Raw genomic sequence first — 17,084 nt, 5'->3', positions numbered from 1 at the left:
ACAAAACTCGTAGCCATATATTCCACCCATACATAAAAATATCTAAAGGCTAAAATACCCTTTAAAAATTCTGCGTACTTCTGCGCCAACAGAGCGATTAGAATACACCATGACGGCACAGAGGGGTTTATAATTAGGATCTCTTCTTGTGTCAGTGGTTACTGCACATTTACAACTATAATTTAATTTGCATTAAAAAAGCTGATCCTTCCCAAAGACGCCTGTTGTGATCGATTACCAGCGATGGTATCAGAGGTCGAGGAGTGAGAAAATGACACAACATATATGTGAGAAGCATACTTTATTATATACCAAGTATATAATGCACAAATAATTACATTACATTCACAACCTTCATAATCATATTCATATAAAAACCACAGCCTCTTAATTTTCCCAAAAGTTACTGTGCCCTGATCTTACAGTAGCCTCAACAGCACTCTGACATTTTATTATTATTATCATTAAAATGATGTCTGGTAACGATAACTCCTGTCTGTGTGCTCTTTAGGCGGCTTTCACATTGGGCATCGGCACCCGTTTGGTGGCCCCGTCAGGGCTTACGTCCGACCCCCCTTGCAAAACGGGACTCGTGACGTATGCGCCAACAAGGTCATAGACTATAATGGTGCCAGCAGAGCAAATGTGCATTCTATCGCTCAATATTTTTGGGGGTGTATGCCTACTGGAGGCAGACACCCAGACGGACAGCCCCTCTACATTTCTATTTCTTACCAGTAAAACCAGCTACTGGGAATAGCAAGAGTTGTAAAACACAACAGCTCCAAACTAAGAGGGGTCACTGATGAGACACCCTATTTATGGCTGTGTTCACATTAGGCATCGTGGTTCAGTTTTATCAGGCTTGCTTTGTTCTTCACAGACAGAATAGTATCAGCGGCATTATTCTGCTCAATAACAAAAAAAGAAACAGGATAAGGTCCTATACAGGTCAATGAGATTTGGTAAAAAACAGATCAAAATGAGTCCAACATAATCATCATGGATCCTGTAAAAACAAAAGCCAAAAATTCCAATGCGAACAGAGCCGTATAATGCAAAACTGCAGTGAGGCCATCTCTGGTACATGGTACAATGCCAGCTCTGTAGATTCGTTCATTCCCGAAGTGACTTGCACCTCAGTCATGATCCGTTATTAGTGAGTCCTGGGCTCTTTAATAAAGGTGATTACTTGTTATGTGTTTTATAAAAGAGGTTTGTCCCTACACAGTAAGACTCAGTAGGACCGTGTCAGGCCTCATTCACACATCTATGTTTGCTGTACATATGATATCAGTTTTTTTCACAGATACCACAGGTACCCATTACACCCTATGGCGCTATGCACATATCGGCAGCACGGTTGACAAGGGCCAATAGAAGTTCATGGGTCCGCGAAAAACACGTATAGCACATAGATGATATCCGTGTGCTATCTGTGTTTAACACTGTAAAGTATAGGAGAAGCTTTGTCATTTCTTTCTTTATCCATACAGGAAAAACACTGATATGGACATGGATGGTAAAGACGGACACACGGATGACAAACTGATGGAAAACACTGATCACACTGGTACCGTCTTTTTTCACATAAGTTATACGGACGTGTGAAGGAGGCCTTATGGTGTATAGGAATGTGTCCTCACAGACAGAGGGAGCGCTGATGACCCATTTAGTCATACTTTTCCCAGTGGAACAGCACAATAAAAGGCTGTGTGCCCACGATGCGTTTTTTAAGCGTTTCTGCAGCGGCAAAAACGCTGCAGAAACGCTTAAAAACCGCATGGTAGAAGGCCTGCCATGTCCCCCAATGATAATCCGCATGTGCTGTGCACATGCTGCGGAAATTTCCGCTGCGGGTTATCATTGCGGAAAAAACGCAGCACTACCAATTATTTTGCGGAAGCGCTGCGTTTTCGCCGCCATTAACTTGCATCGGAATGCATGGATTACACATCACTGCATATGTAGATGCGCATTCCATGCGTTCCAATGTGCGGATGGTGCCCGGGTGTGGAGGACAGGAGACTCTCATCCAGACCCAGGTACTATAGAACCTGTAAAAAAAGAATAAAATAAAAAATAAATATTATACTTACCTTCTGATGGCCCCCGCTGCACTCGTCCTCTCATGTCGGAAACTCGCGATGGACTGAAGGACCTGCGCTGACGTCATAGTCATGTGACGGCAGGTCCTTCAGTGCAGTGTACCGCGAGCTGCCGGCAGCCAGGACGGAGCGAAGCAAGACTCCGGGGGCCATCAGAGGGTAAGTATAGATTTCTTTTTTTATTTTTAACCATTCTTTACGGTCACACTATATAAATCCATGCCGGTTGCATGGATTTATATAGTGTGACCAAGTTGTCAAGCACTTTCCAAGTGATGCTAAAATTGCTTGGAAAGCGCTTGTCAACCCGCATGCGGAAATGCCAGTGAAGAACACTTCACATCTGCATGTCCCTGGCAGGAAAACGCATGTACAATCCGCATGTACAATCCGCATGTGTTTTTTCTGCCAGGGAGATACAGGCAAAAATCCGGAGTATTTCTGTATCGTGGGCACATAGCCTTAAAGTCTCCAAAATTGTTATTTCCTGGGAAATTGAAGTATTTACTAAACCAGATAGACAGCACCAGATGCCATTGACCTAAGGTATTCTAAAAGACAAGTATGAACATGTTCTCGGTCATATCTGTCATAGGTATAAAGTGCGAGAAGAAACAGGAGTGGTTGTCTGAGAACTCACCAGTGATACTGATAGTGAACTGAAGAAACATGATAATAACATTGCGCCATGAGATATGAAATGTAGTGTACAATTCATCGTATTTTCAGGAGTCAAGGCTGCCAATAATACCAGAGAGTTGCGGCACCTTATCTCCCAGGAAGTCCTGCGTCTATGAGGGGCTTTCATATATTTGCAATAATAAGGGTAAATAAAAGAGGTTGTCTGATCAGGACAACTGTCCATATGTCATATGGCTTAAAAACATGGCACTTTGGCAGCCAGACTGCTGATATTTGGCGGCTCTTACTTGGATAATCCTGCTATATGAGCTTAAATGGAGTTGTTCATCCTAAACTGACAGTATAAACTAAGTACACAACCTTGTAGGGGATTATTAATTGTTCTAGTTGCTTCTCTGTTCTTCAGAAACTGAAGTTTAATCAAACAAATGTTATTTAGGTGCTCAGTGCACCCTGGGTGTGGCCAAGAAGCTCAGTACACAGTTCCATGGACTGTTTTTTTTTTTTTTTTTAATGCCCTGTCTCCCTCACAAGTGACTGACAGTGTTGATTGTCAGCAGAGAAAACTCAATCACCAATGAGAGAGGCATGGCATGAAAAAGAACAGCGGATGAAACAGTGCACTGAGCCTCTTGGCCACACTAAGGGTGCGCGGAGCACCCTGATTAAATTTTAGTTTCTGTAGAATGAAGGAGCAATTAGATCACTAAAAGTGCAGTTTTTATTAAGGCTATATCCCCAACAAGGCCATGTGCTTAGTTTTTGTCAGTTTGGGATGATAGACTCCCTATAAAACGTCACATAATGCATTGAATAATTGAAAGACCAGCTTTGTACAGACCAAATGATCCAGGTGGTAATTAAAAAAAAAATCTACCAATCTCGTTCATGCGGTTCTCTGAAGGGAAGCCCGAGGATCTCAAACACATGTCTCTCGGTTGGTGTTGGCAGTGGGTATCCAGCATTTACCTTCAGGTTTCCGTTACGCACCACGTCATTGTTGAGGGAATGCTCGGATAGGCTCATGCCCTTGGTTTTTGCAAGAGCTCGCATGGATCGATTAAAGTAAGCCGAACCTGTGAAATACAAAATCGCGCAGGCAAACTCCCCGTAAGGAACTATGATGATATCCAGTCTACGGTGCCTCTGAGCTGGCCCCGGCAAGCGACATACTCCCATATACTTCTTCTGATTTCCGTTCTCCTCGTGACTCACCAAATCATCTGTCAGGAACCCTGGACGGATCAAACACAAAGAAAAAGAGAAGTAACATCAAATATTTGGTTGGTAGCTTTAATTAGAAAAGACAAGTTCTCTTTATTCTGTGATGTCCCTGATGGCAGGTGAATGAAATCCAGCAATGATTGGTACGTAGGGGCGGCACAGTATGATTAGCACATGGAAATTACAGGGCTGCGTCCTGGATCATAAATAAACACATCACAGGGGATTGCATATGATTTGTGATACGGGTTATATATGTTTTCCTCTTATGTGACAAACAGTAAGGATTTCCTTACCTTGCAATTTGAGGCTATCAATCAGTTTGCTGAAAACCCCCTTATGGGACTTGCCATCAGGATGCGTAACTAACACATCAACATCACCGCACGTCGCTTTCTGTCGCCGGTAGGAGCCACAGGCCATGCACATCAGATCGGGGTTTATCATGTGAGCCGCTTTTCTAACCTGATACAAAAATAACAAAAATATCAATTAGGAGTTAAAATCCTTTTATACGGAATAAGTGGACTGGGAAGTTGCTGGACTATTGGGCTGTCATAGAAGAGAATATAGAAGAGTAGATAATGTATAGCATGGCAATACACATAATGGCTAACCACCATCATGACACTAGGACGACTAGCTTTAATAATCTGAGGATAGAAAAATCCTATATCACCATTTCATAGAGTTGTACTAAAAAGCAGCCTACATTGCACAGTATAAACCAATGCAGTCGCCTGCTATATATTTATTTATGTTTTGTTTTTTTTTTAAAAAAAAAGCAAAACAACAAACTCTGCCAGAAAAAAAAAAGTATAAAGTCCTGGGTCTCAAAACTATTTTTTTAATTACGTTTTTAATTTTTAAAAGCTATTATTTAAAAAAAAAAAAAAAAAAAAACTTTCAGTACATAATTTGGTATCAGAATCAAATTAGAAGGTTATTTTTACCACACAATGACGCATAAGCAAATCCCAAAAAGCAAAGGAAGGATATTGGGGAGGGAGGTTCACCATTTCATTCCACTTCTAATTTTTACCTGTCTTTCACTACATTATATGGTTAAGTGAAATGTGTCATTCATAACTACAACTTGTCCAACAAAAAGCAAACTCTCATATGTCTATGTAGAGAGAAAAAAAAGCTATGGCCTTTGGAAGAAGGAGGGGGGGGTATAATGTGCATAAATAAAAAATAGCTTGGTCAGGAAGAGTTAAAATAAAGGGGGGGGGGAGATTTATTAGGACTTGCATTGGAAAGTCTTAATCTAAAGAGAGCTGGAGTAAAAGGTGCCTAATTTATTACGAAGCACAGATTTATTAATAGGTTGGGGCCATATCTTGCTCTAGGATTTGGCCCCTTTTTAAAAAAAAAATAAAAAATGGACAGAATAGTGTATATTTTTGTGCAAATGCCTTTTCATTCCCACCACAATTCTTAGACTTGGCCCGTAATAACCCCCCTGCAATGACATAGCAGTTTAAGGACTTTTTTGCGGGCTGAGTTGTAGTGTTGAATAGCACACCATTCATTCTAACGTACAATGTACTCGAAAACAAGGAAAAAATTCCAAGTGTGGTGAAAAAAAAACAAAAAAACAATTCCACCACTGTTTTTTGGGCTTTACACTGTTCATGGCCTGGTAAAAGTGACCTGGCAATGTGATTCTACAGGTCAGTACGATTAGGTCGATGCCAAACTTATTTAGTTGTTTTTTCACATTTCTTTCTTTCTTTAAAAGGAATTTAGTCCGTAGGATCAACCCTCCTAAGCCAAAGCAATGCAAACAGCACAGCAGAGTGATGGTGGCATCTAGGGGGCCTTACTCATGTTTGACACTGGCGAGAAACCCTGTAATAACCTGTGGGTAGCTCACTGTGTCTCACAGATATTACAGGGAATCTGTTAGTAGGATCACTTTCCCCTAAGCCATCTATATGGGCATGTAGGTCATAGAGGGCTGAATAAAATGATACCTTGATATCGGTGATCTGATGTTTTATTTCAGAGAAATCCACATTTTTCTTAATCTGTAAATTAGCCGTTAAGATCTATGGGCCGGGCAAAGATCTCCCCGAAAATCTGCCTCCGGAGCTTATTGTAAATGAAGAAGACGTTACCAGTGTGAGTCATGTAATGACCGACAGTCTGCTCTCCTGATCTTCATGTCTCACACTAGTAACGTCTCCTTTGATTTACAATAAGCTCTGGAGGAAGGAAGATCTATGTCCGGCCCATAGATCTTAACAGCTCATTTACATATTTAAAAAAAAATTGATTTCTCTGGAATAAGACATTGGATTGTAGATATCAAGGTATCACTTTAGTCAACTTTCTATGACCTACATGCCCGTATAGACGGCTTAGGAGGGTTGATCCTACTGATAGATTCTCTATAAGAAGTGAAAAAAATATTTTAAAAAATGATTTATCTCGCTATTTTCTGAGACACGTAATCTTTTGTATTTTTCCATCAATGTTTTTATTGAATCCTTGTTTGTGTAAATACAACATATTGATCGCTATTTATTTCAATTTTTTTTAGGAAGGGATGGTGACCAGAAAAAAGAAAAAAAAAAAAAAAAAAGGGTTTCTTTTTTTCTTTTACTCATTAAAGAGTTTATGGCTCTGGCTAATTACCGTAACTTTATTGCCGCAAGTGGCAATATCAAATAAGCCATCTTTTCATTTGTTTATCATCAATGGAGAAAAAAAAAGGGTCATTCAATTTTTTTGTTTTTCATATTTTGTAAAAAAACTTTTCTAAAAATGTCTTGAATGTTATATTTTTTGACCCCTTAGGGGGATTTGAACCTGCGGTTGCGTGTTCTATGTTCTGCAGTACAAATGTATTGCCGTATATAGATAAAAAAATGACCGGTAAGTCTTCATGTGAAGCCCAGCCACGAGAGCTGGGGTTCACAGGAGGACAAAGATGGCAGCCATGGGGGGTCTTCATCAGGCCCCTGGCTGCCATGAAAATCCCATTTCCCCCCCTCCCGTGATCAGGAGATCAGCTGTGTATACTGGTGTTACCTGTCATTGTATCCTGTCTCTGATAAGGAAACTGCTGAAAAGTACAGTATGTATGAGTCTCAAGCCCCAGTGGCCAGTGTCAAGATTACTAATATTGTTTTGTGAGGTTTAATGTGATAAGAAAAAACACAAAAACATAGCCAATAAATAAAGAAATACATGTAGCAAAAACATTTGATTTCAGCAATCGGTCATTTTCTGATGATAGCTCCCGTTTGCAGCCTATCCGCTATCCTTGAATCTCTCTTTGCTCCATTATTACTTCCAGAGAATGATAAACCCGTCCTAGTTCTAGGATGATCTCTCAGGTGTCGGACGCGTCCTTCACAAATAAGACAGAATTCCATTGTCCGAAAGGAAACCATTCACTGACAACAAGCAGAGATCCTGAAACAGTCGAGAATCAACATATGGACAATTGCATAAATAACAGATATGCGGAAATTGCTAAAACCTCTTTAAGGGTTTGTGACATTAAAGTGTTCTCTAGTCGCAGATTACGTTTCCTGTGATCCTGCACAACTGAGACCAGTTGGTCTTTAGGTCACTTAATTTCCAGCATAATCCCAGGCCTTTAGCCAGCACTTTGGTAACATCACTGGACATATTTAGATCTCGTGTAATCCCGGACTATCGGATGCCAGATTACTGGAATCCTTATGTGTATGGTCTGTAGTGGTGATATAGATACGCACATATACTGACTTTATTTTAGGGTGGCCGCGGTGAAGAATAGCCCTGATGGGTGAATGGCCAGAGACTTATGTAGTAAGCCGTTTCCCAGATGTGACGAACAAGGAAGCACTCAAGGGTCCGCAGTCCCCCAATATTGCCCTTTCTGTGTTTTCCTTCCCTTTATCTCCTTATAACAATTACGGATCATCTTTCATTAGCAGAATAAACCCATTAATTCTGTCTTGTGTGCCGGTGACATGCTTAAGAAGGTCAGCGCTCTTTTCTAATGCATATTTTGTCTCTTTTTAATGAAGATTTCTGAAGACCTGCTACACTGCGGATTCAGGGCAAAGCCCCCCCAAGATCTTGATGCGACATACAGCAAGGACAGTGGCTAATCCCTTAATCCCTTCTTTCTCCTGTGTAGCACCCACGGGGGCCCAGAGACCCGGGACGAGTAATCCCATCAACAACAACAATAGGGCCGGGGTCCTCCTCCTATAGCAGCCACAACAACCTGGCTAACTTTTCAAAAGATGGGGAGGGGGGGGGGGGGGAGAAGAAAGGTACTTGAAATTGGAAAGTCATTCTTGAAAATCTTTAACGTGACAACCGTGTTTGAACAGAAAAGGAGGGGGGTGTCAGCCTTTGGCCTTTAATCATACGCATGGGAACAAGTTTCTCAGTGGGGTCCGGTTTTGGTGGGCATTCTTTGAGGTCAGGCTGTGTGGCTGAGTGACAGCGTCGCAATGACCGATGCTTCCACGGTGATGGGGGTATGCAGGTGTAACATAAAGCGCCTCGTTCCGACCCACCCCAAGGGATCCTGTCACTCAACACCAACATTCGGACTCTGCCGCCTTTCATTTTCTCAAACAGACGACGGTCTTTGAAATAGTGTGTCCTGATGATCATCACAAAGAGCCGTGCTTTTATAGAAGCTTGTGGGAGAGAAAACCTTTTCTTAGCAGAATATATTAATGTTGTGACCGCATAATAGGAGAGAAAGAAATTTCAGAGGCTAAAAAGGCACAAATACCCCGAAAACAAAGACAAGGAGTAAAGCGGAGTTTATCTGCACAGCTTGATCGTGTCTTCTGGTTCCATTCCCAGATCTCAGATCTAGTTTAACCTTATTTTAATCAACTTTCATCTTGGCAAAAGAGCCCAGGAATTTGTTCATACATTGCCAGCTATTTAGGAACAAAGTGACAATGCGGCAGTCTATTGTGTCCCCGAGCTTTGTAGTAGCTGCACCTTGGTGGTATTGAGGTGTTTTCATGGTCGCCAGACTTCACCACTAAGAACCAGTGCAGACAATGGCGGGGCCCAGTTATACCACTGCTTCTAACCAGCACTGGAAAAGATGGAAGCTGAAATCTGACGGGTTGACATTCTTCATGTATTTAAAGGGGTTGTCCACTTATATAAAAAAAAAAAATCTTTAAAAAACTTTTAAATGTTATTTATAAAAAAAACAAAACATACTGATATTGATCCCCGACAGTTCCAGCACTTCCCGGCTCACTGCTGGTCTTTATACTTCTGCAGCGGTTGGATGGCTAGACAGCACATGAAGTCTCTACTCTGCACAGGAGACCGTGTGCTTTCTAGTCCAGTGATTGCTGCAGCCAATAAATGGTTGGCTGCAGCGGTCAGATGCTGGGAAGTACAGAGATCGGAGGGGGGAGCAGGAAGCATCAGAACCAGAGCGATGTGGGATTGGTAAGGAACGTACGACTTCTTTATTTTATAACATTGTGGCTGGTCAACTCTTAAAGGGTATCAACAAGATCCTATCCCAATATGTAGTTGGTGTAATAATAATAATAATAATATTATCAAATACCTCCAATTAGAAATGTAGTATAGTTCTTCTGATTCGCTATGTCACTTACCCCATGTACAGGGTATTGCAGTAGCTTAGGTATCCATGGTTACGATCACTAATATAGTGACCGTTAGCTGTTAGTGGCTGTAACCATGAATATCTAAGCTACTGCAATGCCCTGCATAATGGGGTAAGCAAGATAGCTTATCAGAAGAACTATACTACATGTCTAATTGGAGTCATTTGCTAATAGTATTATTATTATTACACCTACTACATATTGGAATAGGATTTTGGAGATGGGAATACTCCTTTAATATCTCTAGAAGAATGCGGGTCATGGTTTTGAGAAAATCTTTCTTTCAGGATCCAATGCTGTCCAAAAGGTGCAGTCAAAAGACGGCCATATACACAACCAGGAACGATTTTCCTCCTGGTCCAATTTTAGCCAAAATGTCAGAATGTGACCAGTGAGGCCAGTCATTGCCTGCAGCGACCACCAAAGCACTGATATTGAAACAGTATAATGGCAGCAGATTTAATAGACTAGTAATGTTAGGGCTTCTTTTTACAATAATTCCTGCATTTAGTTAAATGTATAAAACACCCTGACGAACCTTTCAACTAAACCAATCTGTTATAACTTATTGCTCAAAGGAAAATAGTTGTTAAATCCTGAAATCATTGGGTAAAGCTAATAGCTAAACACATGTTCAGTGTTTCCTATCAGTCAGTTTTATTGATAGCGTATTGTATCAGGAGAGTCTAAAGGCCCCGTCACACTTAGCGACGCTGCAACGATCCCGACAACGATACGACCTGTCAGGGATCGTTGCTGCGTCGCTATGTGGTCGCTGGTGAGCTGTCAAACAGGCAGGCTCACCAACGATCAGGGGAGCAGCGACATCGTGGAAAGAATCTTTCCACGATGTCCTGCTGCTGGTTACCAGCCTGCTGAAGCAGGAGCAAGCTGGTAACCATGATAAACAGCGGGTTACTAGGGACACACGCGCACCTAGTAACCCGCTGTTTATCATAGTTACCACTCAGCTACGGTGAGCGGGAGGTTACCGCTCACTTTAGCAGGCTCGTAACCATGATAAACAGTGGGTTACTAAGTGCGCGTGTGCCCCTAGTAACCCGCTGTTTATCATAGTTACCAGCCTGATCGCTGCTCCCGCTGGTCACACACAGCGATGTGTGCTAACCAGCGGGAGGGCAACAACCAAAAAATGGTCCAGGACACTTTGCAGCGATCAGCGACCTCACAGCAGGGCTTAAAGCCCCCGTCTCACATAGCGAGATCGCTGCTGTGTCACGGTTTTGGTGACGCAACAGCGACCTCACCAGCGATGTCGCTATGTGTGACACTTTGCAGCGATCAGGCCCCTGCTGTGAGGTCGCTGATCGCTGCAGAATGTCCTGGACCTTTTTTTGGTTGTTGCCCTCCCGCTGGTCAGCACACATCGCTGTGTGTGACCAGCGGGAGCAGCGATCAGGCTGGTAACCATTTTAAACATCGGGTTACTAGGGACACACGCGCACTTAGTAACCCGCTGTTTATCATGGTTATGAGCCTGCTAAAGTGAGTGGTAACCTCCCGCTCACCGTAGCAGAGTGGTAACCATGATAAACAGCAGGTTACTAGGTGCGCGTGTGCCCCTAGTAACCCGATGTTTATCATGGTTACCAGCCTGCTCCTGCTTCAGCAGGCTGGTAACCAGGAGCAGGACATCGTGGAAAGATTCTTTCCACGATGTCGCTGCTCCCCTGATCGTTGGTGAGCCTGCCTGTTTGACAGCTCACCAGCAACCACATAGCAAAGCAGCAACGATCCCTGACAGGTCGTATCGTTGTCGGGATCGTTGCAGCGTCGCTAAGTGTGACGGGGCCTTTACTCTTAATATTCAATGCAAACATACAGAACAATGGGGGGGGGGATTATATCAAGATTGGCTTTCCTGTCCTGAACTTATAGAGCCCACTGGAGAAAGTTGCGCTAAATTTATGAAAAGATTATTGCCATGTTCTTAGATGGTTTTCTTTTTTTTTATTTAAATGTTAAATTTTTTTTTTTGTTTACTGCTCATTGCCAAGTGGACCAGCCTCCGAAACTGTCCAGCAGCAGTGAGCGTACATGTGCATGGCTTAAAATCTCTTGTACACAGACAGAGCTTGTAAGCGCTGCACTGTGGCTAGCTTCGGTCACACTGCACTTCCAATGCTGCAGACGAGCAAAGGAAAAACTGGAAAGACAATAAGCGCTATAGGGTCTTATCCGAGTAAAAAATAGGTTGATAAAAAAAATTATGCTCATCTTGAGGAGTTGTGAGGGTCACAACCCCTATGTAAGCTTAGAAATAGGCTACTGCAGATCCACAACATGGAGAAACTTGTGAGGTTGGAAAAAAAAAATTGTGTAATTCCGCCCTGCCAATGGTCCAGAGATGAGCAGGAGACAGGAATAGTTGAAATGCGGTTCATCAGGACAAACCACAACGATCATTTTTACCCACTTATTTCCAGCCTCACAAGTGTCTCCAACGCTGCAGAGGCAGAGCTCCATCATTTAGTACCATTGGCTGATTTCGGGCCAGCGGTACAATGATACTGCTGGTCTGAACGGTCAGTCAATCAGAAGTGCCTCCGCCCAGCAATCAGGAGGCGGGGAGCGGTGGTCCTTCTGAATATGTATGCTGCTATACAAGAAACCATAACTGCTTCGGCTTGCTCCTCGTTAAGTTACTTTTCATTTTCATCTTGTGGTATTCATTGTCGTTTTTGCACTAAATTCTTCAAAATGGCATTCCCCAGTTCAATGTCGAAAACTGTCTTTGACCGCTTTTGCAACTATTTAGCGCAAAAAAATACAACTCAATTGATGTATCAGAGAAAACATCTAGACACCCCAAACCCTGTCCATAATGGTGAACATTAGAAACAACAGGCAAACATGTATAAAATAAGACTTCAAAAAAGGTAAAAATTAAAATAATTAGATGCATATGAAATACAGGCAAAAAACACCAAAAACCAGGTCAATGATAAATGCCCTTCAAGGGGTTTTCCCATGAACAAAAGTTTATTTTAATCAATAGATCTTGGAGTAATAATAACTTCCATAATTGGATGTGTTTAAATAAAATGTTCCTGTGCTGAGATAATCTTATAAATGTGCCCCTGCTGTGTACTGTGTAATGGCTGTGTCTGACCGTGTATGGAACATGGTCTGCTCATACCACATCTCCTGGGCAGGGAGGAAGCAAAAGAGTATACAGACAGGACAGCAGGGGATCATAAATGGTTCTTTGAATTAAAACATTGTTTAAAAATAGGCAGAGAAATGTTTACCTCACAAGAAAGAATCATTTGTGATCCTGTGCTGTCTTATCTGTATACTCTTTTACTTCCTCCCCTGCTGTCCTGTCAGTATACTCTCTTACATCCTCCCCTGCCCAGGAGATGTGGTATGACCAGACCATGTTCCTGTACGGTCACACACAGCCATTACACAGGGGAACATTTATAAGATTATCTCAGCACAGGAACATTTTATTTAAACACATCCAATTGTGGAAATTATTATTATTCCAAGATCTATTGATTAAAATTAACTTTTGTTTATGGGAAAACCCATTTAAAGTGTGCAGGCTCATACACTTAGATGGAGCCATAACTGCAACTAGACTTAGGGGCCGATGTAATAAGGCTGAAGTTGAACACGCCAGTCTTTATGAAGGTACCTGGTGGGGTAAGATGTGCCAAATTCTCAAGGCTATGTTCCCATGATGAGTCTTTGATGTTGCAGAATTTCTGCACCTACTACTTAAATTACTTTACTTGCGTTTTTTTGTCTCGGTTTGGTATGTCGTGCTTTAACCCCTTAGTGGCCAGACCAATTTTTTTTAAAATCTGACCAGTGTCACTTTATGTAGTAATAACTCTGGAATACTTCAACATAACCCATTGATTTTAAGACTGTTTTTTGTGACACATGATACTTTATAATAATGTTAAATTTAGGTTGATATGTTTTGCGTTTATTTATAAAAATATCAAAAATTTGACAAAAATGTTTTAAAAATTGCAATTTTCAAACTTTGAATGACTATCCCTTTAATTCTGATAGTCATACCACACAAATACATTAATAAATAACATTTCCCTCATGTCTGCCTTACATCAGCACCATTTGTAAAACGTTGTTCTATTTTGTTAGCATTTTAGAAGGTTTAAAAATGTAGCAGTAATTTTTCAAGGAAATTTACAAAACTTATTTTTATAGGGACCTGTTCAGTTTTGAAGTGACTTTGGAGGTCCTATATAATGGAAACCACACAAAAGTAATAACATTTTAAAAACTGCACCCTTCAATGTATTTAAAATTGCTTTCAGGTAGTTCATTTACCCTTCTGGTTCTTTTCAGGAAGTAATGGAAAGTGTTATGACAAGAATGAAAAAGTTTATTTTTAGCACCTAAATTTTGATAACTTCTGTACAGTCCGCTATAGCCGGCAGACTCTAAGGCCGTTATTTGGCCATTACCTGCCATGGAAAACCTCAGGACCACACAATCAAGATCTCAGGGTGCCAATGAGATTAAAGAGGAAGCCTCCACATTCTGTTAAGTATTTAGATTCTGTAGTCACTATTGACAGCAGCATCTAAGGGGTTAAACGTGCATGGTCTGTGCCAACACTGATCATGGGTGATGCAGAAAGTTGTCAACTATAGTGACAGGTGACAGCTACAGGATTCTCACCTGTCGGGGAACGCTAGTCTCTTATTATTGCAGGTCAGTAAAAAGACGTCTATTGGTCACTAAGGGGTTAAATAGAGCCATTTTGTTTTTTTATACTTCCTGGTTTTGCTTTGTCAATACTTTATTGACATACTTAGGTGTGGATTACATGCATTTTTTATGCGTTTCCGCTGCGGAAAAGCACTTAAAAAGCACATGCTTTTTTTACTTGCGGATTTTCTGCATCTAAAGAGAGTCTATGGGGAAAATCCGCATAGAAAAGTCAGCGTACCCGCAAGAGAAATTGACATGCTGCAGATCTGTAAAAAGCACTGCAGGTCAGTTTACGCTGAGTAAAAAAGAAGCACAGCGGGCAGGAGATTTCACTTTGCTAGAACTGTAAGACATTGCATTTTTGAAGCAGCAAAAACGCGCAGCGTCAAAAACGTATTAAAAGCTCATCGTGGAAACGTAGCCTTAAGAGGCGTAAGCTGCTTAATGAATTCGGTACATCCTCTCAGTCGTGTGTGCCTCGACAGAAATGCTACTCTAGTCATGGACTGAAATAACATTTCCGGTCTAAGTTACAACACTAAAATGACAACACTTATGGTGATTTTGGCAGCCGCGACACGCCGCCCTGTCTACTTTGGTGGAGCCGGTTGGGACTGGCGTGGAAAATGTTATGACTTTTCAAAGTGTTTTACACCAGAAACCTGGTGTAAACATTTTGACTTTGGCCTCTTAGTGTACATGTTTCTATGCTTTTGAGAAAACTTTGACCGGCGCATATAGACCTAATGTTCGGGCTCATATGCCACATACTCTCAATTCAGAGCAGTCGGCATCAATAACGCAGCTCTCACTGAACTTATAGGACTCCTATACCAAGAGACAGACATCAATTCCTCTCCTCGTATTCTACATGTCAATGAACCACTATGACACAAGCATTAAACAGAAGAGACAGGAAACTTACGATTTCTTCAATCTGGCCAGCCTCCTCCCTGGGCATACGATCTAGGAAGTCTTCATAATGTTTCAGGCCGATCACCTGCTGTGAGGTTAGGTTTGCCTTTGTGCGTATGTCATCAAGACTTCGAAATCCCTTTAATTAAATAAAGTAAGAAACATGTCTCCATACATTATATATATATATATATATATATATATATATATACACACACACACAGTGCCTACAAGTAGTATTCAACCCCCTGCAGATTTAGCTGGTTTGATAAGATGCAAATAAGTTAGAGCCTTCAAACTGCAAACGAGAGTAGGTTTTATGAACAGAAGCATAAATCTTACAAACCAAAAAGTTATGTTGCTCAGTTGAATTTTATTAAATTTTAAACATAAAAGTGTGGGTCAATTATTATACAACCCCTATGTTTAATATTTTGTGGAATAACCCTTGTTTGCAATTACAGCTAATAATCGTCTTTTATAAGACCTGATCAGGCCGGCACAGGTCTGTGGAGTTATCTTGGCCCACTCCTCCATGCAGATCTTCTCCAAGTTATCTAGGTTCTTTGGGTGTCTCATGTGGACTTTATTCTTGAGCTCCTTCCACAAGTTTTCAATTGGGTTAAGGTCAGGAGACTGACTAGGCCACTCCAACACCTTGACTTTTTCCCTATTGAACCAGGCCTTGGTTTTCTTGGCTGTGTGCTTTGGGTCGTTGTCTTGTTGGAAGATGAAATTACGACCCATCTTAAGATCCTTGATGGAGGAGCGGAGGTTCTTGGCCAAAATCTCCAGGTAGGGCGTGCTATCCATCTTCCCATGGATGCGGACCAGATGGCCAGGCCCCTTGGCAGAGAGACAGCCCCACAGCATGATGCTGCCACCACCATGCTTGACTGTAGGGATGGTATTCTTGGGGTCGTATGCAGTGCCATCCAGTCTCCAAACGTCACGTGTGTGGTTGGCACCAAAGATCTCAATCTTGGTCTCATCAGACCATAGAACCTTGAACCAGTCTGTCTCAGAGTCCTCCAATTGATCATGAGCAAACTGTAGACGAGCCTTGACATGACGCTTTGAAAGTAAAGGTACCTTACGGGCTCGTCTGGAACGGAGACCATTGCGGTGGAGTACGTTACTTATGGTATTGACTGAAACCAATGTCCCCACTGCCATGAGATCTTCCCGGAGCTCCTTCCTTGTTGTCTTTGGGTTAGCCTTGACTCTTCGGACAAGCCTGGCCTCGGCACGGGAGGACACTTTCAAAGGCTGTCCAGGCCGTGGAAGGCTAACAGTAGTTCCATAAGCCTTCTACTTACGGAGGATGCTCCCAACAGTGGAGACAGGTAGGCCCAACTCCTTGGAAAGGGTTTTGCACCCCTTGCCAGCCTTGTGACCCTCCACGATCTTGTCTCTGATGGCCTTGGAATACTCCTTTGTCTTTCCCATGTTGACCATGTCTGAGTGCTGTTCACAAGTTTGGGGAGGGTCTTAAATAGTCAGAAAAGGCTGGCAAAAGAGATCTTTAATCCACACATGTGAAGCTCATTATTCTTGGTGCCTGAACTACTTCTTAATACTTTAGGGGGACCAAACAGAATTCTTGTGGTTTGAGGGGTTGAATAATAAATGACACTCTGAATTAACTTTTTACGTTTAAAAAAAAATAAAAAATAAAAAATTTGCTGCAGTGCATTTCCCACTTCCAGGCTGATCTACAGTACAAATGTCACAATGCCAAGTTAATTCCGCATGTGTCAACCAGCTAAATCTGCAGGGGGTTGAATACTACTTGTAGGCACTGTATATATATAGATAGATAGATAGATAGATAGATAGATAGATAGATAGATAG

At 41.8% G+C, this 17,084-nt stretch overlaps 1 protein-coding gene across 2 annotated transcripts in view; it reads right to left on the bottom strand.

Moving 5' to 3' along the window:
* Nucleotides 1–284: 284 nt before the first annotated feature.
* POLL (DNA polymerase lambda) overlaps nucleotides 285–17,084 on the bottom strand; it is a 31,362-nt gene continuing 14,562 nt past the window's right edge. For both annotated transcript variants that reach the window (XM_073685284.1, XM_073685283.1), the window contains exons 7-9: nucleotides 15,240–15,368; nucleotides 4,271–4,439; nucleotides 285–3,985 (exon numbers count right to left, since the gene is read on the bottom strand). In XM_073685284.1, coding sequence (XP_073541385.1) covers nucleotides 3,624–3,985; nucleotides 4,271–4,439; nucleotides 15,240–15,368 — 660 coding nt within the window. In that variant the 3' untranslated portion in view covers nucleotides 285–3,623. The remainder of the gene's footprint in view (nucleotides 3,986–4,270; nucleotides 4,440–15,239; nucleotides 15,369–17,084) is intronic.

This window comes from Phyllobates terribilis, unplaced genomic scaffold (assembly GCF_046119375.1).
Source record: "Phyllobates terribilis strain yellow unplaced genomic scaffold, ASM4611937v1 Scaffold_5__5_contigs__length_657084704, whole genome shotgun sequence".
In the NCBI taxonomy this organism is placed as follows: domain Eukaryota; kingdom Metazoa; phylum Chordata; class Amphibia; order Anura; family Dendrobatidae; genus Phyllobates; species Phyllobates terribilis.
This window is presented reverse-complemented; position numbering and strand designations above follow the sequence as displayed.